Genomic DNA, 22875 nt, shown 5'->3' with positions numbered 1-22875 from the left:
CAGGTGTCAAGGCTGTGTGTGAGATCTGGCTAGACCAGGCCCACCTGGCCCTGAGATGCCATCCCTACCTCCCTTCTGGAGCTGGGTTGGGTGGTGGTGGGGACAAGCAACAGAAGGAGTGGGACTCCAAACACATGTGGGGTGACACTGTGCACTTGGTGGCCCGGGCCCCGCTGACCCCCAGCCTATCACCACAGGACCTGCACACAAACAGCCCAAGGCACAGCAAGGGCTCCTACAACGACTTCAGCTTCGTGACGCACACCAATAGAGAGGGCGTCCCCATGCGTAAGGGCGAGCACCTGGGCGAGTTCAACCTGGGCTCCACCATCGTGCTCATCTTCGAGGCCCCCAAGGACTTCAATTTCCAGCTGAAAACAGGACAGAAAATCCGCTTTGGGGAAGCCCTGGGCTCGCTCTAGAGTCTCTTTCCTGATTGATTACGGCTGCTAAAGGATCTTTTCCAAACAGAGTGAGGGTCTTTTAAAGAGGGAGGCCCATGAGGCCATCCAGGTGAGGGCCTGCCTCAGCGTGGGTGGGAGTCTGACCAGGTAGGACTTGAATGATTCGGCTCCCACCTGTTCCAGAGGTGCAGACAAGAGGTGATGAGAGCCCCCGTCATGCCCTCAACCTATCCTGTTCCTTCTCCCTACAAATAAACAGTGCAGGCTGGAATGATCTCAGTCACATTTGGATCTTTTTAAACATTGTATAGACAGGAGATCCTGCATTCCTGACTGAACCTTCAGTTGGTCTCGATCGTCGTTTTTTCTTGCTGCTCGTCCCCCCATCACCTGGGCTGTCTTCTGTTGGCCCCTTTGTTTTTTTTGGCCTTAACGCTCCTGCTGCACAGGGTGAGGTGCCTCCTTGGCACAGACTGCGGATGCCTCCCCCCCAGCAGAGCCACACAGCCTTCGTGACAACTGCTTTCCGTTCCCAAATTCACCTCATCCTGCTCTTTAGAAAAAGCAGTCTTTGTGCTTGTGGCTGAACGCATCACCCTGGACTCTGCCAGTGTCTTCTGAGGACACTGATGACACTGATTAATGATACAGACCTTTGCAGGACCTGATGAGTGACCTTCTGGAGCTGGCCAGGTCCTCTGCAGCAGGCAAGCCCAGTCAATCACTGAACCTGCCTCATGGCACCAGAGTGAACAGGGCAGGCAGGTGGTAGGCCCAGCTGGGGAAACGGGAGAGCTCCTGTCCCCCTCCTCATATCCCTGCATGAAATATGGGAAAGTTGCTGCTATTGATTCAGGGTCTGTCGTGGAGGCAGAGGACCCTTGGTGGATAGTTGGTCAGTGCCTGGAAAACCTGTCCCAGTTATCAGGAATGTGGGCCTGGGAAGCCCCCAATGGCGGGGACAGGGCCAGATTTCATGTTGACCCTGGGGATGCTGTGAATTTCTCCTGCAGGAGAGACATCATTGAATTTTTTCAACTGTATCAGTAGCACAGTATTTTTGTATGAAAAGTGGGAGACTTCTGAACAGTAATTCATTTAATTGCAAAACATTTTGAAATAAAAAAATCAAACTTAAAACTTTGTGTTCTGTTCTGGATGTGGCCTGAGGCCTCCCCGACAGCCCAGCACCTGCGTTCCTGGGGCAAACACGCTAGCACAGGGCCTGCCGCAGGGCCTGGATGCGGGCAACGCAGGTGCCAATGGGCTGGCGCTGAGCCTGGAGCTCCTCTGCCAGCAGCTGGATCTGCATTTCCACCTGGGGCCAGGGAGGGACAGGCAGGGCTGAGAGGGAGCACAGCCCGGGGCATCCCCAGGGACACCTGGGGATGGCCTGGGGCCTCACCTGTTCCAGCTCTTTCTGCACCTGCTGCTCTACTTCCTGGTCCTCAGACCCCGGCTCCTCTCTGCTCAGCTGCAGCCACCTGCGCAGGCTGTTCGCTTGCCGTCGGCAGGACCTGAGGGGTGGAGATACCCACTGCCTGCCAGGCTGGGTCCTTGGCAGAGCCCCATCCGGCTCAGGGAGAGGCACCTCAGCTAATTCTGATGCAGGTATCGGGTGGAGAGAGGTGGTCTGGTAGGGCCCCTGATGTGAGCTGCAGGCCCCTGCTTGGGAGCCAAACACTTGTTCTTTTTCCTCTCCCAGTCTCCTCTGCCCTCCCCAGCAGACAGCAACTCAGGTGGGCCTGGGCGAAAACACTCCTTGTCTCTCTCCGCCTGTGCAGAGCCAAGGATGAGGCGCCGGTCTGTTGCCCTGGAAGCTCTGAGGTTGCTGCATGTTGGTGGTCCCCAGACCACTGAGTGCAGCTGGGTCTCGGGCCTGTCCCTGCTTTTTTTTTTTTTTTTTGAGATGGAGTGTTGCTGTGTCGCCCAGGCTGGAGTGCAATGGCGCGATCTCGGCTCACTGCAACCTCCGCCTCCCAGGTTGAAGCGATTCTTCTGCCTCAGCCTTCCAAGTAGTTGGGACTACATGCATGCACCACCATGCCCGGCTAATTTTTGTATTTTTAGTAGAGATGGGGTTTCACCATATTGGCCAGGCTGGTCTCGAACTCCTAACCCCGTGATCTACCCAGATCACGGCCTCTCAAAGTGCTGGGATGACAGGTGTGAGCCACCGCGCCCGGCCCTTCTCTGCACCTTTAATATCAGTGTTATAATTAGTCACTGGGGCCAGCATGGCCTCATTGGGTTTTTAGAGTTTTGCTCAACTTTATCATCCCCCCATAGGAAGCAGGGCCTCTGTGCACAGGTGAGGCTGACGGCTTGGGCCTTCCTAAGCAGCACCGAGCCGGGTAGAGAGCCATGGTGGAGATGGAGTCTTTCTAGACAGCACACACTGAGGGCTCCCCACACCCCTCCGTGGCTAGACCGAGACCACCCACAGGACCCTGGCAGCTGGCTCGGGGGAAATGGAACTGCCCGCCCACCTTTCCAGGCAACACCTGCTCCTGTGGCCAGGGCCGCAGGGCGTTTCGCAGGGCTCACCAGAGGTTCTGCTTGGTGGTCTGGTAGTGCAGTAGTTGCTGCTGGATCTCCTCAAGTTCAGCCTCAAGGTCCAGGCTGCCTATGGCGACAGAAGTAAGCTTGTTTCAGACCATTTTCCCCTCTGGGACCAGGGTAAATAGCAAGTCCCAGGTCCGGGAGTGGCCTGAGTGCTTTCTGCCCTGACAGGCCCCAGGTACACACCTGCAGTTGAAAGTCCAGGCCCAGCCCTGGTGGCTGAGAAGTCCCCAGGAAGGAGTAGATGGGGGTCAGGGACACTGGCCAGGGATGAGGGGACCGGGGGCTTATCCCTAGGAGTAGCCGGCTGTGCTGACAACTGCAAAGGAAAGAAGGATGGATGCTGAGCAAGGAAGCTAAGAGGAAGCTGGGGAGGGGGACACCAAGTCCTTGTCACTGCCTGCCCTGCAGAGGTGGGGGAAGACCAGGCCCCCAGCTGCAGGAGCTGGCCTTCCCAGGCACTGGCCGTGCCAGCTCAGTGTCTAGCCTGCCCCTGCACCACAGGGCCTGGTACTGTAGGGGAAAGTCCCACAAACAACCAGGGAGCACCCCGTGTTACCACAGTCCGCCTCGTGCCTCCACTGCCTGAGCAGCTGTTCCTAGCCTTGCCTTACCCAACCCTCCACCCCCACCTTGCTCTAAGCTCATGACCTTGCTGAGCTTCCACATCAGTGAGAAGTGGTGAGAGGCCACTGCTCTACAGCCTTCTCCGTACCCTCCTCTCCTGGTGAGAGTGGACTTGCCTCTTCCATCACCGGACAGGGGTCAAAACCCTTTCAAACCCACATTCAAACCATTCCAGCCAGGGTAAGTGGCCCCACATGGCCTAACTCACCACAGGAACTGGTTCCTTCCTGTCCCCTCATCCCCTTTCAGGAACCAGCTGCTTTGGTGGCCTTAGAGCAGCTGTCACTTCCATTACTGAGCTCTCACACCCCCTGGCCATCCCCACTCAGGCTCCCCGCTTGGAGCCTCATCGCCTCTCTCCTTCCCCTGTACTCTCCTCCTAGAGGCCGCAGTGGCTCTGGGGTTACCTTCGGCCTGTGCTGAAGATTCTTCTGAATCTCTGGCCCTGACCTCTTCCTTGAAGGTCAGACTCAACATTTGCTTTCTCTCAAGTTTGACATCAAGAGCCTGGTTCAAAACACTCTTGACACTTCACCCCAAACCAGTCCCCACCCCCACTTCCTTCTTCCAGTCAAAGAACTCCGTTTCCCAAGTTATTCAAGCCAGCAGCCCACATCAGCCTGGATTCCTTCTTTCCCCTCACTCAGCAACTCCCTCAGAGCATATCCTGCCTCGTCTGCCTCCAAGAGAGTACCTGTCCCCTCTGTGGCAACCGCTGAGCCCAGGCCACCAGTACTGCTTGCCTGGACCACGTGGTCATGGTGACCACAGCCTGCACAGAAACCTGACATGGTGCTCCCTGCCAAAACCCTTCCCCGACTTCCTGCTTTTCTCAAATCCCAGGCTACTCCTCACTGTGGCCTGCAGGACCCTATGTGATCTGCAGCCACTCTACTGGCCTGCAGGCAGGCGTTTTCCTTTGTTTGTCTCTGACTAGAATATAAGCTTCAGGATGGCAGGGCCCTTGGCTGGCTGTTCACTGCTGTGGCCCTTGGACCTGGTGTGCAGTGGCTACCTATGCTTGTCAAATGGATGAGTGGCCTCCCTGTGCCAAGGTTTTCCAGAAACAAGTACAGCTGTGGCATGAGAAAGAGCACCAGAAGCCAGACCAGAGTGAGAGCCCCAGTGCCCAGGCCTGGTGGTGGAGGACGTACCCTGGCTGGTGCAGCCGCCCCGCAGGACATGAAGGAGGAAGGAGGCAGCAGCAGCAGCTCCGGGCCTGTGCTTGCCGTCGGGGGCTGCTTCAGGCCAGGGGTGCTTGGCAGGGGGCTGTGTGGGACCAGTGCTGTCGGGGCCTCTGCCAGGAAGGGCCGCGTCAGGGAGGGGGCTGCTGGCTGAGCCATGCCTAGGCCATGTTCCTGTGGCTTCTGAGGCCTGAGCACAGGGAAGGCAAGAGCCTGGTCAGGCCGCAGGACCCTCCTCTGGGACCAAAGAACAAGAAGGAAAGGGGGCCACCCACCCCAGGGCTGCCAAAACACAGGCCCCAGATGGAGGTGCCGGCTGCCTTTGGGGACCCGACCATCTCCCCCTGCCTGCCCATGGTGCCGCACCCCAGGGACCTCTGGCTCTGCGCAGGCTCCAGCAGGAAGTGTGGGCGTCGTGGCTGCTTCCTCGCTGAGTGGGCAGTGTTGCTGGGAAGAAACATGGGGTCTGTTCCCCTGGGCTGACCAGGGGCTGCAGGGGTCTGAGATCTCTGTGGGATCTCCAATTTTATAGGGAGACTGAAACTCAGAGAAGGCGAGGCCAAGGTCAGCAAGTAAGCTGGGGTGGGCCTGGGCCACAGAGCTCCCAGCAGTTCCGACAAAAGGTACCCGACGCCAGGGGACTGCTTCACCCACATTGTCTCTTTTGACCTGCAGAGCAACCCTGGTGACGCAGGTGTACAGGTCGCCAGGGTCCATGTCACAGGGGAGCAGCCTCTGAGACGTTCAGGATCCCATCAAGGTCAGTCAAACAGTGAGGAGCAGAGCAGGGACCGGGACCCAGGCCCCGTGCACCCACATGACATCTCCCCCGAGGCCCAAGGCTCTCGGGTAGTGCTGGTTGCTGTGGGAGCCACCAGCTTCATCAGCATGGGGCAGGGCAGCTTAGGGTTTGAGGAGACCATAGTAGGGGTGGGCAGAGGGACAGGTGCCAGCTCACACAAGAAAGAGGGGCTTCTGACAAAAAGCCAGTGTCTTGGCTGTGATGGAACAGAAAAGAGGCCGGCAGGCGCGGGCAGGAGCTGAGCTTGTTCCCTTTGTTAACCACGTGTATGACTCCGGAAAAGATCATGTCAGCAGGACGGGAGAGAGGGTAGGGAGGTGTTGCAGAGGAAGGGACACCTGTTTCCTGAGCTTTGGCAGGCAAAGGAGAGAGGGTCTGGAAATCCCACTCCATTCTCTCCCTCTTGCCGTGGAAGGGATGGGATCTGGCTGGAGAAGAGGGGATTCCCAGCAGCTCAGCTGTGACAAGGCCGTGACCAGCCCGTCCCATCCGGTCAGGGCTGTTTTACTCCCTGCTATGCCCAGGGTGGAAGCGAGGAGCACAAGGTGAGCACGGGCTACTCACAGCTCCAAGGCGTGGGGCTCCTCAGCAGCCAGGCGGCCCAGAGCTCCCTGAGGCCGAGGAGCCTGCGGCCTCTTGGTCTCAAGGGTGGCATCCCCAGCCCCAGCAGCAATGCGGTTGAGAAGGGGACCCTCAAACGTCACTTTCCCGCTGGGTGCGATGGCTGCCAGGGGCTGAGGCTTCCCGCCCCGGCCCAGCACTTTCTGTTTCCAGAGCGTAGCACAGCGGCGGACGGCACGATGGAGACTGTGAGCCGCCTACAACACAGCCTCTGGTCAGCTCATGCCACACCCTGCCTGCTCCCCACAGGAAGGGGCCCTGGGCCTACCTGGACCTGCTGCTGGGCCTGCAGCTGCTGCCGGGAGGCCTTCATGCTGGCTGCAAAGCGCAGGAGCCGCGTGGCACCCTCCTGGAGGAGCTGCCCCTGGTAGGCCTGCAGCGCCCGCTGCAGCCGCGCCTTCTTTCTCCTCCTTTCCAGTACAAAGGCCAGCCACGTGGCCCACACCTCCAGGGAGGGCAGGAGGTGAGGCCCAGGTCTCCCTGCTTAGGGCTCCCCCACAGACCAGGTGCCCTCCCTCCACCCAAGGCAGGGCTAAGGCCTGAGGGAGAGGCAGGGATGGTAGGATGCAGAGCCCCAATTACCTTTGCCTGTAGCGAGAAGGCCCAGAACCACAGGGCCCGCACTGTCGCCCACTGCTCCTGCCTCCTGGCTGCCAGCTAGGGCCAGAAAGACCAGATCATTTCCCTATTGCCCCTTCAGGGAGGCCGTGCTGATCACGGGGTCCTGCCCGGCTCGTCCCTCTTGGCTCCCTCTCTAGTCGAGGCTCCCACTTCCTCCACTAGGAAGGGCCAGCCTTGTGCCTGGCCGTGAGGTGCTCAACACACGCTCCATCTGTGGCCTGAGGAAGGACCTTTACGAAAGAAGGTGGCAAAGGGCTCCTGCAGGGGGATGCGTGGAGGCAGCGGTCTGAGGTCCGGGGAATGGTGAAAACAGGACAACAGGATGGGAAGAGGGAGCTGGGGACGTGTGGGCGCCACTCTGTGTGATCCCTCTTGGCTTTTTAAAAAGCAAGATCCCAGCAAAGCCTTAAAACACATTTCATATTAATTTTTAAGATATTATGCTGATTTTTCTTTTTGAGATGGAATCTCACTCTCATCCAGGCTGGAGTGCAGTGGCATGATCACAGCTCACTGCAACCTTGACCTCCCGGGCTCAAGCGATCCTCCCGCCTCAGCCTCCCGAGTAGTTGGGACCACAGGTGTGCACTGCCTACACCCAGCTAATTTTTCCGTTTTGTTTTTGTAGAGATGGGGTCTCACTATGTTGCCCAGGCTGGTCTTGAACTCCTGGGCTCAACTGATCCTCCTGCCTCGGCCTCCCAAAATCCTGGGATTATAGGCGTGAGCCATCATGCCCGGCCCACTGATATATATATATACGTATATATACTTTTTTTTTTTTGAGACGGAGTCTCGCTCTGTTGCCCAGGCTGGAGTGCAGTGGTGCTATCTTGGCTCCATGCAAGCTCCGCCTCCCGGTTCACGCCATTCTCCTGCCTCAGCCTCCCGAGTAGCTGGGACTACAGGTGCCCGCCACCACGCCCGGCTCATTTTTTGCGTTTTTAGTAGAGACAGGGTTTCACTGTTAGCCAGGATGGTCTCTATCTCCTGACCTCGTGATCCGCCCACCCCGGCCTCCCAAAGTGCTGGGATTACAGGCGTGAGCCACCGCGCCTGGCCTCCACTGATGTATTTTTTAATACAACACTGTAGAAAGAGAAACCAGGCCTTGAAGTAACTGGTCTTATGCAGGCTACAGATGGAAGGAAGCTGATGTGCCTGGAAATGACAGGAAGGTGGTAGAGGAGGTGGCCCTGGGGAGGGCGATAGTAAAAATACTGAACTAGAGGTGTAGGCTGAAGGTCATTCACTGCCCGGGCCTCACAGGCCAGAGGAAGGAGAAGGAAGTGTGGAGGGGACATCTCCTGGGTTCCCACCTGTTGTCTCCACTGGCGGAAGCAGGTCCGGCTGAGTCTCTGTGCCAGGAGTTGGGTGCTCTGCCTATGCAGGAGCTGGGGGAGAGCCAGTGCACAGAGAGCGGCGTCCTGACCCAGCCTAGACAGCCTGGGATGGGTCCTGATCTAACCCAGCCTCTGCCCAGCTGAATGTCCTCCCATTGCTAGGAGTCCTGGATGGTGCCGGGGGTCTCCTGCATAGGCAGGGAGTGCCACCTAGAGGACTCACTCTGTAGGTCCCCCAGCACTGATAAGCCACGGGTCAGCATGAACCGGGTTTTTCCACTGAGCTATCTTCCCTGGGAGACACTGGATTCTGGGGCTGGCTACTCGCTAGGCTCCACCAAACGCCCAGAAAGGCTCCTGCAGCTTTGTCTTACAGGACCCCAAACCACCCACCACTCATACCGGCTGCATGGAGTGCTGTCAGGAAAGACCCCTTCCTGAGAAATGGTCTCCTGGCCTAGACACCCCTTGCCAGGCAGGCAGAACTTGGAGAGTTGCCACCGTCAGCCTCACCCTCTTCCTGACACACTCCCGATGGTGCATCTTCCACCGGGCCAGCCCCTCCAGCAGCAGCTGCCGGTGGTGGTGTTGGACTGCCCTCTCTAGCTGCAGTCTCTGCTGGGCTGACCTCTGGCTGCAGTTCCGCCAGCGCTGAAACCAGGTCCGCAGACAGCCTAAGGCAGATCCAAGCGGGAGGCACCCACGTTAGTGCTGCATGCTGATGCCTGGGCTCTGTCCTAAGTGTGTATCTCTCTACCTGTCATCTCACTTGATATCCATGACAACCCCAAGAGGTAGGCACTGTTATCCCCCCATCTTACAGATGAAGACACTGAGACTCAGAGAGGGGCCCTGATGGAGGCCACACACACAGCCAGGTTATGGCCGCCAGCCTGCACTTCTTCAGCACTCTGCATAATGGGTCTCGTGACATCTTCCCCTCAGTCCCTCCTCCCAGCCCCACCCTTGGCCTGCCAAGGTGTGCCTGAGACACTGAGGCCTTAATATAAGCCAGTCAATTGTTCCCCAGGTATTTACTGTGTACCTACTACGTGTACACTGTCTTGCTGCCCAGTCTCCCAAGTCTCTCATACCATCTGTAATGGACGTGGCAACCCAAGCCTGCCACCGCCTCCTTCTAAGGAAAGTCCTTCAGAGAGCAGCGGCTTCGGGCAACACTCAAACCTGTCGCCTCTAACTTCCCACCACGGCCAGGAGTGGGCACCTGACCCTTAAGGCAGCTGACCCAAACTGGCCAGAAGCCTCTGGAGCTTGAAGCTGCACGGTCAGGTGCCCAAAGGGTCAGGTGCAGAAGCTCCAGAGCCCAAGGTCTGGCTAAACCCCTTGGCTTCTTTCTTAGTGAACTAGAAACACAGTGCTGGTTTCTGAGCTGAGGAGGAGCTCCAGGACCCAGCAGCACATTCGTGGCGCAGTAATGCAGCCATGTGGGATGGCTGACTGCAGGGTTTTGTCCCCAGGACGTGTGTTGAAACATGCTCATTAACACACACGCTACAGTCAGAACCAAACCAAAGCTGATTCAGTTTTGTCCTGGAGCAAACTCTATTAAACCAACTTAACTACTTGGTCAATTTCTCTATGGGCCAATTTAAACAATTTCTAGTTGTTTTCACTTTTGTTTGTATTTTCATTTATTCTAAAAATGAGCTGTCCCCTTCAGCGTGTCAGATTCTCCTACTATGGGACCCCTAGCTGTGTTAGGAGACAGCTCCCCATGGGTCTGCCGTGTGTCTGTGCATCTTGCAAGCAGGGGCATGGACTCCTGTTCTAGACTATCTTTCCAAAGATTTTTTAAAAGAGACTAGGTCTTGGCCAGGTGTGGTGGCTCACGCCTGTAATCCCAGCACTTTGGGAGGCCAAGACGGACGGATCACGAGGTCAGGAGATCGAGACCATCCCAGCTAACACGGTGAAATCCCGTCTCTACTAAGAATACAAAAAATTAGCCTGGCGTGGTGGCACATGCCTGTAGTCCCAGTTACTCTGGAGGCTGAGGCAGGAGATCCGCTTGAACCCCAAGAGGTGGAGGTTGCAGTGAGCCGAGATTGCACCACTGCACTCCAGCCTGGGAGACAGAGTCTCACTCTGTCTCAAAAAAAGAGAGAGACTGGGTCTCATTCTGTCACCCAAGCTGGAGTGCAGTGGTGTGATCATAGTTCATTGCAGCCTCCAGCTCTTGGGCTCAAGTGATCCTCCCACCTCAGGCTCCCAAGTAGCTGGGACTATAGGTGTGTACCACTGTGCCCTGCAATCTTTCCAAAGATGTATATACAGCAGGCAGTGGGACTTCCTGAGATCGAATTAGAAAGTCTCTGGCCCCTAAACATTCAAGGGCCCAGCTACACAAGGAAGCAGGATGCTAGCATGGTGGGGGCTGACCTGACAAGCAGCAAGGACTTTCCCATCAAAACAACCCCCTCCCCAACCACCCCAAGCTCCTCCATTCCAGCTTCTTTTATTTCTCTGTAGATCTCAAGCTCTAGCCTTTCATTTTAACATAAATTGGTTGGCAATCAGTTGGGAATAGACTTCTAAGATATACTGGACTGAGCAGTGCCCCCTCCACACCTGCCGTATTCATGTCCTTCCTGGAACCTCACAATGACTTTATCTGGCACTAGGCTCACTGCAGATGTAATTGGTTAGGATGGTGTCACACTCAAGTAGGGTGGGCCCTTCATCCGATATGACCAGAGTCCTTCTAAAGGACCCAGACACAGGAAGGGAACGACATGTCAAGATGGGGAAAGACTGGAGCAATGGGTCTACATGTCCAGGAAAGCCATGACAAGCAAGAAACAAACTGGGAGAGGCAAGGAAGGACCCTCCCCTAGAGCCTGTGGAGAAGCATGACCCTGCCACACCTTGATCGCTGACTGCCAGCCTCCAGAACTGGGAGGGCAATTTTGTGTTGTTTGAAGACTCCCAGTCTGTGGTACTTTGTCATGGCAACCACAGGGAACTGGCATGTATGAGGAGGAGACAGACTTATGGGGGCCACAGGGATCTCCACAGCGCTGTCTTCACATTCCTCAACATGACTTGCTTCTGGGGGCCCCACTTACCCCTGTCCAGCACCTTCCGGGCCTCCCAGATGGCACAGTCCTCCTGCTGTCGGTAATATATCTGCACTGACACAGCTTCCCGCCACTGGACCAGGACCTATGGGCAGGCAAGGAGCACAGCAAGAGTCACTATACCTCCTGGCTTCCGGGGGTCTGTGACGGTGGCTCCTGGAGAGGCAAGGCCAAGCTGTTGCCATTTGCTTCTCACACACGGTCCAGGAAGTAACTGCCATGCACGCAGACCACTAAGCAATAGGACAGGGCCCCAGCCCCTCACAGGAAGCCCAGCATTTCGGCTGCTGGGACTCTTCTACCAGGATTTACATATCATACCATGCCATATGATTTACATATCATACCAAGTAGTGAAATCATTACATACATGGGTCTTAATTCTATTTTTTATATATATAAATACTTATATTTCATATATATAAATATATATAAACATATATATATGTAATTTTTTTTTTTGAGACATAGTCTCCCTCTGTCACCTGGGCTGGAGTGCAGTGGCGTGATCTCGGTTCACTGCAGCCTCTGCCTCCCAGGTTCTAGCGATTCTCCTGCCTCAGCCTTCTGAGTATCTGGGATTACGGGCATGCACCACCACACCCAGCTAATTTCTGTATTTTTAGTAGAGATGGGGTTTCACCATGTTGGCCAGGTTGGTCTCGAACTCCTGACCCCAAGTGATCCACCCGACTCAGTTTCCTAAAGTGCTGGGATTACAGGTGTGAGCCACTGCGCCCGGCCTCTATTACTATTTAGTAAATGGAACACACCTACGTTGTATACATTCTTTTGTATGAGTGATGCCTACAAAATCACAATAACAAAACACTTGCCCAGGGGATGCCTGGTGCCTGCTCCGCAAGCTGTCATGAACTCCATTCCCACTAGAAAGGCCTCCTCTTCAAGCTCTGAAGCTAAGCAAAGATTCCTGTGTTCCTCCTTCCAGGGGAAGGGAGGCACTGGCTAGCTTCGGAGTATTTTTTCTTTTCTTTTTTTTTTTTTGAGACAACCTTGCTCTGTTGTCCAGGCTGGAGTGCAGTGGTGCAATTAGGCTCACTGCAACCTCCACATCCTGGATTCAAAGAGCCTATAAACCCAGCATTTTGGGAGGCTGAGGCAGGTGGATCACCTGAGGTCAGCAGTTCAAGACCAGCCTAGCCAACATGGTGAAACCCCGTCTCTACTAAAAATACAAAAATTAGCCAGACGTGGTGGCGCAAGCCTGTAGTCCCAGCTACTCGGGAGGTTGAGGCAGGAGAGATCGCTTGAACCTGGGGGATGGAGGTTGCAGTGAGCTGAGATGATACCACTGCACTCTAGCCTGGATGACAGAGTGAGACTCTCTCTCAAAAAAAAAAAAAAAAAAAAAAATACTGGTTCTGATAAGAACTAGTTCACTTATGATGTGTTATGTTTCTATTTAATGCATATTGGTTTGTAATTCAGTAAAAAACTAAACATGTGCCCACATGGATGTTTGTGTGTGTGCTGGAGGAAAGTTACCCATTTTCTAGGTTCCTTATTCAGTTCAAATCTCTGGCACTACCCCCTACATCCCACTCCCTCACCAGAACACAGTCCAAGCTCTCCTGGGTGACCAGCTTGCCTCCTTATACCTCACCTTGGAACATATGGTCCTTCTGTAATGAGTACTTGCTTGAAAGGTTTTTTTGGCTTCATCCACTCGGGCCATGGTGTTCTCTTTCCAGCGACGTAATGCCCCGCTGCAGATGCATGGGTGCGGGGAGGGCAGACGACACCAGGATGGAGAGAGAAGGAAGGCTTCTGTGAATCATTCCTACTTCTTCCCCTACTCCTGAGTCAGGGACTCTACACCTAAGAATGTCTGTTTCACCAACACCCATGTTTGCCGGCACGTCTATGTCTAACAAATGGCCACTGAGCAGCTGCTCTGGGCTGGGCACCAAGAGTACATGAGGGACCCAGCACTGCTGGAGACCAAACTCCAGGTGCTACGGGGATAACAGGGCATAACCAGGCAGTGGCAACACAGGTGACTCACACTGTGATAAGAGAAGTGTAGAGAGGCAGGGAACCCGGAGGAAGGTTGCCTACGCCTCAGCTTGCTGCTGAGTTAGCTCAGGGAGTTCTTGCTTATTCCACCCCGTCTGAAGAGCGGGATGGGTGCTCTATGGGACCCCATATGAGGGATGGAGACGTTTATTTACTTTTTAGAGACAGGGTCTCACTCCATCGCCCAGGCTGGAGTGCAGTGGCATGATCACGGCTCACTGTGGCCTTGATCTTCAAGGCTCAAGTGACCCTCCCACCTAAGCCTCCCAAGTACCTGAACCACAGGCAGACATGACCGTGCCTAGCAAATTTTTTTATATTTAGTACAGACAAGGTCTCGCTATGTTGCCCAGGCTGGTCTGAAACTCCTGGTCTCAAACAGCCTCCTAAAGTGCTGGGATTACAGGCGTGAGCCACCGCGCCCAGCTAAGGATTGAGGTGTTTAAAGTCCACGAGACCCACTGCCCACAGGCCACCAGGAGTATCATGTGCTGAACAAATACAAAGGAAGGAAATGAAAGGGGGCCTGTGGGAGGACTGCTGGGAAGGAGTGAGGTTAGAGTTTGGCTTAGAAAGTGGCAGAAGCTACGGAAGCGCCCTCCACAGGGGTGAACGGTGCAGATGGTCTGACAGGGCCTCGAGGTGACGCTGGAGAGTCAGTGACAGGCCTACAGAGCAAGCTGGAAGGGGACTACCCGGAAATTGACAGGAAAGGGAGTCGCTGAAGCCTCTGGAGTGGAAGAGATGACAAGGTGCCTTGCAAAGCTGAATCTTGTAGGTGTGAAGCAGGGAGGAGAAAGTGCTCAGAAGAGCAAGACAAGAGGCCTTTAAGGCATGCAGGTGACAGCTGCTTTCCACGGTCCCGCCCTGCACACAGCAGGGGCTTAAGACAAATGAAGGCGAAGCCGTGAGTGAAGTGGAAAAGCCAAGACCATGATATTAGCGACTAGGAACCCAGGATCATCCCCGACCTGGCCCTCGGCAGGACCCCCTAAAAGGCTGGGGTTTGGGGTGCATTCTTTGTTCCCCAGCTGGAGCTTGGGAGGCGTCCGGGAGACTCACCGCAGCAGCTGCCTGTTGTGCTGGCTCTCCCTCGCTGCCACCTCCTGGAGGATGCTCCGCACCCTGCCCTGGTAAGTCTGTAGGGGACAAGGAAGACTGAGGCTGCTCTTGGGCCCACACTTCTCCCTGTTTAGGCAGGCCTCAGAGGTGCATCTACCACAAGGCTGCCATGCCCAGAGCACTCAAAAAGGGTAGGGAGAGGCCAACAGCCCCTGGTCCCAGGGCCCACAGACCCTCCCAGACGGCAGGGAGAAACTGTCTCACAGGCCCTCACCTCCTAAGTCAAACCATGGGACTCCAGGGCAAGGAGCTGCTCTCGCTACAAGGCTAGTACCCACCGACCCACCGACAGCACTTGTTTCCACTTGGCCAAGCAAGAATCAAAGAACTCTGTGGCCTAAGGCCCACTGTCTTGGGGCACTTGCTTGGTTTGAGGTGTGTCACATGACTGTTCTGGGATGGACGGGAAGAACAAGGAAGGGAAACAAAGTCTCCAGAAACCTCCCCTGTCCCCACAGCAAGGAGATCGGGAGGGAAGCAGCAGCTCCTACCACCCACGCCTGCAGCGCCCTGTGTGGCACACTGTGCTGGTGGTGCCGCTCTGCTCCCCGCAGGGCCAGGCACTGCAGACAGAGGAGAAAGCAGCCAGCGTGGGCTGGGGTCTGAGTTGGGGGTGGCTTCCTGCTTTGCCTCCATTTTATACGTCACCTGTGTGAGTGTAAATTAACCTCTCTGGCCTCATCTATAAATATGTGCTTCTTAGGGGTTCTGTGATGTCATTTGATGAGGCAAGTGCTTGATTTGCAGTAAATGCTCAATTAATGTGAGTTTAAACATTTTTTACACTCAGTAGGACTCCTGTAAATGGTTAGATCAGGAATTTTAGATGCGGTAAGTTCAAATAAGAACAGCCTAGTATCTGAAAGAACACAAAATTTTGAGCCAATCATCTCATAAAACTGTTAACACTTTACGTGCTGCCTGTTCTCTTCCTTCAGCTCAAGAGGTAGGTGGTGTGGCCCATATGTTGCCTATGAGTCCTGCTGACACACAGCCCACCTGTCCAGAAGTCATACATGGGTGGCACCTCGCACCAAAGCCTTACCTCCCTCCACTGGCTCCAGGCCCAACGCAGGAGCTGGGCCATGTGGAATTCTGCTGCCCTCCTCCTGTGGGGAGATGGCAGAGCTCAGTGCTGCAGCCCCCACCCAGTGAGGGCACCCTCTATGGGCTCCTCCTCACAGTCCATAGCCCTGCCTGGTTAAGTTTTTGGGGGAGCCGAGACCCTCTCTGAAGAGCTGCCAAAGAACTTGCACTCTCAGAAAAAAGCACCTATGATCAAATTTTGGCCTACAACTTCCCAGGGCTTCAAGTGCCATTGAAGCTCACATGTGCAGGTGTGAAGCCCCTGACTGAGACACTGGTTAAACATGGTCAGAGTCTGACGGAGTGAGATCCTCAGAACATGCAGTGAATACTGAAAGGCCCCAAAGCAGGACAGTCTCTGCAGTGACTGAGCTGCCTCCCCTCCGCTCTCTAACTACGTGGTGTGGTTAAAAACTGCCACAACCCACCCACTGGCCACAGCTGCTGGTCCCTATCCCTTATCTGCAGCAGTCAGCTATCACAACATGGGCCCATCAGTTTATTCTCCGGCTATGGTCACTTTTGTTTGTTTGAGGCAGAGTCGCACTGTGTTGCCCAGGCTGGAATGTAGCGGTGCCATCTCGGTTCACTGCAACCTTCAATTCCCGGGTTCATGCAATTTTCGTGCTTCACTCTCCTGAGTAACTGGGATTACAGGCTTGTGCCATCATGCCTGGCTAATTTTTGTATTTTCAATAGAGACAGGGTTTCTCCATGTTGGTCAGGCTGGTCTCGAACTCCTGGCCTCTGGTGATCTGCCCGCCTCAGCCTCCCAGAGTGCTGGGATTACAGGCGTGAGCCACTGCGCCCAGCCAACCTAGTTTTACTTAAGACTCTTTTAGGTTGAACTTCCAGAACTTACAACCAGAGCCTGGGGGTAATACAATCCTCCAGACAGGCACTTGGAGCTGATGGTGCTGCTAGTACAATCAAAGCTGGCCTGGGATGGAAAGGCTTGTAAGGCAGAACTGGCCACTCACTCTGTTCTGAGCCCTTGGGCACTTTCCCTCCAGAGGCAGAAAGCTTTCTTGAGTCGCCCGTGGCAGTGGTGGGCATAGGCCACTGTTTGCCACTCCTGCTCCTGGTGACGTGCTGCTGCCTGCTGGTGCCACATGAACCAAGACCTATGCAGAAGCCGTCCCTCTGCGTGAAGGATGGCCTGAGGCAGGACAGGAAGGAGAGAACAGAATAAATCAAGTAGGAGAGAGGCACAGAAGCCAGGAAAGCATTTACAGGCCACAAATAATGACTAAGGCAAAAGGAATGGATGTCAGGACGTGGTCCAGCCCAGAAGCTGCCTGTAGGCTCCACTGAGAAAGGACAGATGCCCCAGAGCCTGCCCTGCCTCAACAGTCACAGGCAGGAGCCCTCCAGTGAGGTCCGAGCAACTTCCTGAGGAGGGGAGGCCGTGAGTGCAATGGCTTGAATCAGATCCTGCCGCTCCACACATCTCCTCAGGGACAGCCATTTACCATTCTCTCTGCCAGGCGGTTTTCTCGATGCTGAAACATCTTCTGCCTCCAGATAGAAAACACTTGCTTCTCTAATGTCTCCCTAAAAAACAAGGAAGAATGTAAAGCACTTAAAACAAAAACAAAAATTAACCCAAACAGAACTAGAAGTTCCAAATAATTGGATTTTTCCTTTTCTACCATGCTATTGTATAAGAGGTGAATTAAGTGGCTGGGCATAGTGGCCCATGTCTGCAATCCTAATACTTTGGGAGGCCAAGGCAGGAGGACTGCTGGAGGCCAAGACCAGCCTGGGCAACATAGCAAGACTCCATCTCTACAAAAAAATTTAAAAATTGCTGGGTGTGATGGTGTGTGCCTGTAGTCCCAACTACCTGGGAGGCTGAGCTGGGAGGATCGCCTGAGCCCAGGAGTTTGAGGCTGTGGTGAACTATGATCATGCTACTCCACTCCAGCCTGGGCAACAGAGTGAGATCTCGTTTCTGAAAAAAATAAAAGAGGTGAATAAGCTTAGATGAGGGAGAAAGCAACACAAAGAGAAAGGGAAGGAAAGCAGACAGCCAAAAAACCATAAACTGTTAAAAAGGCCAACATTTTCCAAGTTATTTCTGGTATCAGCCAAGCCTTCACAACGTACGAAAAAGACTCGGACCCTGAGACCCCAGGTCTTCATTAATTCTATATTGACTTAACAGCACTGATAAAGGATTGTTCGTGAGAGTCCTTTCCAGTGCATGCTGACCAATCCTTTGGGGACCTCTTGAAAAATAAGGGGCAGACCCCTAAGGCTGACTGAGCAAGTCTGAGGGGGGTCCCAGGAAATGGTATTTTAAACAAGTGTTCCAGGTGAATTAGAAAAGTAGAAAGGTTGGCCGGGCATAGTGGCTCACGCCTGTAATCCCAGCACTTTGAGAGGCCAAGATGGGTGGATCACGAGGTCAGGAGATCGAGACCATCCTGCCTAACACGGTGAAACCCCATCTCTACCAAAAATATAAAAATTAGCTGGGCCTCGTGGCGGGCGCCTGTAGTCCCAGCTACTTGGGAGGCTGAGGCAGGAGAATGGCGTGAACCTGCTAGGCGGAGTTTGCAGTGAGCCGAGATCATGCCACTGCACTCCAGCCTGGGCAACAGAGGTATCAAAAAAAAAAAAAAAAGAAAAGAAAAGTAGAAAGGTTTGGGAACCACTGTTTTGTCATCTCTGCCTAGGCCTACCAGATCACCATTAACAACATCGAATCCTGCAACAGCAGTGCTGGGACAACTGATCAACAGCCACTAGGGGCTACATGTTGGTGAAGCCACAGGATCCATGTTCAGCACTGGGGGATCTTGCTCCCCTGAAATTTAACACGCAAGACACATCACTTAAAGCAAAGATTCCACTTCTAGTCAGAACACAGTCACTGGTCCTGGACCTGCCCTCTGGCCATATATGACAAAACCAGACAAAAAATATGTGGCAACTGTCTTCAGGCGCTGGATAGTAAGTGTAGATTCTGATGCTGAAATGATAGGACACAGGCGAGGTGAGCCCCTACGCCGCCCAGACTTTCTGCCTGGGGGCACCTTCTAAACAGTGAGGGGAAGGGAGGCTAAGCAGAGCCTCCCTCAGTCTCAGTGAGCTGAGGCGGCAAAGACTGGAGTTCATGACTGCCAGAGGGGCTGGAATTTGGGGACAGGGTACTAGAAAGGAGACAGCTGAACAGAGGGAAATACCCAAAATTTTACTGAGGTTGTCCCAGGTCCTCAAATGAGGGCCACACGTGCAGACTCCTGGAGGCCTAGCAGAGAGTGACTGCTGCAGGGCCAAGAGGGGAACAGACGGCAGAAGCTGGACAGGGTTTGAAAGATGGAGCTCTGGCCCAGCCAGAGTGCAGAGACCAGACACAAAAGCTGAGATCGTTCAACCCCAGTTGACCTTAGTATAAAAACACTAAAAGATCATCTTTAGGCTGAAGGGAAATGATACAGATGAACATTCAAATGTACAGGAAGACACAACGAACATTGGAAAGGGAAAGTATGTGGGTAAATATAAAAGGCTGAATTTTTTTCTTCTCAATTTATAAAAAGAGCACTGATTATTTAAAGCAAAAATAGTAACGTTGCAGGCTGGGCATGGTGGCTCATGCCTGTAATCCTAACACTTCAGGAGGCTGAGGCAGGAGGATTGCTTGAACTCAGGAGTTCAAAACCAGCCTGGGCAGTATAGTGAGACCTCGTCTCTACAATCAATGAATCGTTAGACATAAAATGTATGACAAAAAATACCACTGGTTGGGGGTGGTGGCTCACTCCTGTAATCCCAGCACTTTGAAAGGCTGAGGCAGGAGGATGTCTTGAGCCCAGAAGTTCAAGACCAGCCTGGGCAACATAGTGAGTCCCCACTATGTTTTATTTCTTAAAAAAAAATAAATAAATAAATAAAATAAAATAAAAATATCATCAAGGATGGGGACAAAATAGAATTTTATTGTTTTTATGTTCTTGCGCTAAAGATGAAATGGTATATTAATTCTAAACAGAACTGGGCAAGGCATGGCGGCTCACGCCTGTAATCTCAGAACAGCGAGAGGCCATGGCAGGAGGATCACTTGACCCCAGGAGTTTGAGACCAGACTGGGCGACATAGTGAGACCCTTTTTCTACAAAAAATTAGAAAAAAAAATTAGTCTGGGCCAGGCGCGGTGGCTCACACCTATAATCCCAGCACTTTGGGATGCTGAGGCGGGTGGATCACAAGTTCAAGAGATGGAGACCATCCTGGCCAACACGGTGAAACCCTGTCTCTACTAAAAATACAAAAACTAGCTGGGCGTGGTGGCGGGCGCCTATAGTCCCAGCTACTTGGGAGGCTGAGGCAGGAGAATCGCTTAAACCTGGGAGGCGAAGATTGCAGTGAGCCGAGATTGCGCCACTGCCACCGCACTCCAGCCTGGCAACAGAGCGAGATTCTGTCTTAAAAAAAAAAAAAAAAAGGCTTTTCAACAAATGGTTCTGGAAAAACCTGATAAACACAGAAAAAAATAAACCTTGACTCCTACCGTCATATCATACATGGAAAAAAAATTCAAGATGATCATTGACCTAAATGCAAATGCTAAAACTATAAAGCTTCCAGATAAAATATAGGAAAATATCTTTTCAGATCTCAGAGTAGCAAATATTTCTTAGGGAGGACCCTAAAATCACTAACCATAAAAAAAAGGATAAATTGGGCCAGGCACGGTGGCTCATGCCTGTAATCCCAGCACTTTGGGAGGCCGAGGTGGGTGGATCATGAAGTCAGGAGTTCGAGATCACCCTGACCAACATGGTGAAACCCCGTCTCTACTAAAAATACAAAAATTAGCTGGGCGTGGTAGTGTGCGCTTGTAATCTCAGCTACTCAGGAGGCTGAGGCAAGAGAGTTGCTTGAACCTGGGAGGCAGAGGCTGCAGTGAGCTGAGATCATGCCACTGCACTCCAGCCTGGGCAACAGAGCAAGACTCCATCTCAAAAAAAAAAAAAAAAAAAAAAGATAAATTGGACCGTATCAATCCAACAGAAATCAAACACTTCGGCTCATCAAAAAAAAAAAAAAAAAAGGCCAGGCGCAGTGGCTCACACCTGTAATCCCAGCACTCTGGGAGGCTGAGGTGGGCGGATCACAAGGTCAGGAGATCAAGACCATCCTGGCTAACACAGTGAAACCCCGTCTCTACTAAAAATACAAAAAATAAGCCGGGCGTGGTGGCGTGCGCCTGTAGTCCCTGCTACTCGGGAGGCTGAGGCAGGAGAATGGCGTGAACCCGGGAGGCGGAGCTTGCAGTGAGCCGAGATAGCGCCATTGCACTCCGGCCTGGGTGAAAGAGTGATAATCTGTCTCAAAAAAAAAAAAATACTATTCGGCCGGGCGTGGTGGCTCATGCCTGTAATCCCAGCACTTTAGGAGGCCGAAGAGGGTGGATCACCTGAGGTCAGGAGTTCTAGACCAGCCTGGTCAACATGGTGAAACCCCGTCTCTACTAAAAATACAAAAAATTAGCCGGGTGTGATGGTGGACACCTGTAATCCCAGCTACTCAGGAGGCTGAGGCAGCAGAATCGCTTGAACCTGGGAGGCAGAGGTTGCAGCAAGTCGAGATCACACTACTGCACTCCAGCCTGGGCGACAAGAAAAAAAACCATGCAAAACTAACCTATGATGACTGAAATCAGAATACTGGTTACCTATGCAGGGTAGGGACTGACTGGAGGGGACATGAAGGAACTTTCTCAGGTGATAGAAATGTTCTATATCTTGACTGGAGTGTTGATTATATAGGTATATAAATTATGAAAACTCGGCCGGGCATGGTGGCTCACGCCTATAATCCCAGCATTTTGGGAGGCCAAGGTGGGCAGATCATGACGTCAGGAGATCCAGACCATTCTGGCTAACACAGTGAAACCCCGTCTCTACTAAAACAAAAATACAAAAAATTAGCCGGGTGTGGTGGTGGGCACCTGTAGTCCCAACTACTCGGGAGGCTGAGGCGGGAGAATGGCGTGAACCTGGGAGGCGGAGCTTGCAGTGAGCCAAGATCACACCACTGCACTCCAACCTGGGCAACAGAGCGAGACTCCGTCTCAAAAAATAAAAATAAAAAAACTAAGAAAACTCATCAAACTTTATTTAAAATCTATGCCTTTCACTGTATATACATTTTATCTCGATTAAAATAAATGACAAACCAATTTTGTCTCATTCTCAGTACCTTTCACTGGAGGGTTATAAAAATTATTTTTAGCCATAATTCATGAGATTCCATCATAAAATCTGTCTATGTTCCTAAAACATTAAAAAATAACCTAAGAATATCAAAGATACATATTTATTTGGAATTTTAATTTGCTAAACTCCAAACCAAACTTCTGAACATGTACTTACCATGAGAGTCACAAATTAAACCAACTCCAGGGGCCAGAGGGACAGTTCATATTTTTGTGCTAGGCCCTTGGCTTGTATTTTACATGTATTTTCCCATTTCATTTTCATGACAACCATATGAGATAGAGACTATGACCACATCATCTCAATTTTACATTCAAGGAGACTGAGGCTCAGAGAGACAGACTGACTTGTCCAGGGTCACAGAGCTGGCAGGCGACAGAGCATAGGTCTGAACTCAGGCTTGTCCAGCTTCTAAGCCAGACTCTCAATCACTCTGCTCATGAACAAGGAAAACAGGAATCTGAAAAACCAAGTTTTCTGAAAAGGTCCAACTAAGCCAAAACAGGTAAAAATCTACATCAGACCTACACCATCCTGCAAGCCTCCTGGCTATACCCTGTCTCCAAGTCGCCCTCCGCCCTTTTTCTCCAGAGTGATAGCTCTAAAACCACCCAAACTTCTCCCTAGCAAAAATCCGTTAAAGGCTCCTCTTGGCTATTTTGAAGGTACTTTTAATTTTTGGTTCTCACAGCATACAAAATACAAAAAAAGAATAGAACCAAGCATGGCTACTTGATAGTAAAAAAAGAAACGGGTACTGTGTGTGCGTGTTTTAAGTACTTAAGCCTTTTTTTTTTTTTTTTTTTTGAGATGGAATCTTGCTCTGTCACCTAGACTGGAGTGCAGTGGTGTGATCTTGGCTCACTGCAACCTCCACCTCCTAGGTTCAAGTGATTCTCCTGCCTCAGCCTCCCGAGTAGCTGGGATGTATGCCACCATGCCTGGCCAATTTTTGTATTTTTAGTAGAGATGGGGTTTTGCCATGTTGGTCAGACTGGTCTCAAACTTCTGACCTCAGGTGATCCACCTGCCTCAGCTTCCCCAAGTACTGGGATTACAGGTGTGAGCCACCGCATCCAGCCTGAAGCCATTTTTGAATGAATCTTATACCAGCCCACAATACAAGACTAGGTAAAGG

The 22875-nt window shown here is 52.7% G+C and overlaps 2 protein-coding genes across 71 annotated transcripts in view; one reads left to right on the top strand and one right to left on the bottom strand.

Annotated features, from left to right (window-relative positions):
* PISD (phosphatidylserine decarboxylase) overlaps positions 1-1544 on the top strand; it is a 43705-nt gene extending 42161 nt beyond the window's left edge. For all 21 annotated transcript variants that reach the window (NM_001132641.1, XM_063722706.1, XM_054542918.2 and 18 more), the window contains 1 exon segment: positions 198-1544. In NM_001132641.1, coding sequence (NP_001126113.1) covers positions 198-422 — 225 coding nt within the window. In that variant the 3' untranslated portion in view covers positions 423-1544.
* Positions 1488-22875, bottom strand: part of SFI1 (SFI1 centrin binding protein) — a 121230-nt gene continuing 99842 nt past the window's right edge. For 9 of the 50 annotated variants that reach the window (XM_024240037.3, XM_024240039.3, XM_063722899.1 and 6 more), the window contains 18 exons: positions 16980-17061; positions 16488-16666; positions 15467-15530; positions 14913-14984; positions 14362-14438; positions 12887-12989; positions 11251-11347; positions 8678-8838; positions 8141-8215; positions 6783-6857; positions 6469-6645; positions 6144-6397; positions 5144-5224; positions 4748-4967; positions 3153-3285; positions 2952-3030; positions 1810-1921; positions 1488-1722 (listed from right to left, as the gene is read on the bottom strand). In XM_024240037.3, the coding sequence (XP_024095805.3) occupies positions 1618-1722; positions 1810-1921; positions 2952-3030; positions 3153-3285; positions 4748-4967; positions 5144-5224; positions 6144-6397; positions 6469-6645; positions 6783-6857; positions 8141-8215; positions 8678-8838; positions 11251-11347; positions 12887-12989; positions 14362-14438; positions 14913-14984; positions 15467-15530; positions 16488-16666; positions 16980-17061 (2146 nt within the window). In that variant the 3' untranslated portion in view covers positions 1488-1617. The remainder of the gene's footprint in view (positions 1723-1809; positions 1922-2951; positions 3031-3152; positions 3286-4747; positions 4968-5143; positions 5225-6143; positions 6398-6468; positions 6646-6782; positions 6858-8140; positions 8216-8677; positions 8839-11250; positions 11348-12886; positions 12990-14361; positions 14439-14912; positions 14985-15466; positions 15531-16487; positions 16667-16979; positions 17062-22875) is intronic. The other 41 variants (XM_063722866.1, XM_063722881.1, XM_063722891.1 and 38 more) reach the window with 9 other exon arrangements.

This window comes from Pongo abelii, chromosome 23, assembly GCF_028885655.2.
Source record: "Pongo abelii isolate AG06213 chromosome 23, NHGRI_mPonAbe1-v2.0_pri, whole genome shotgun sequence".
Taxonomy (NCBI): domain Eukaryota; kingdom Metazoa; phylum Chordata; class Mammalia; order Primates; family Hominidae; genus Pongo; species Pongo abelii.
The sequence above is the reverse complement of the archived record's forward strand: the minus strand, read 5'-3'. Positions and strand labels throughout refer to the sequence as shown.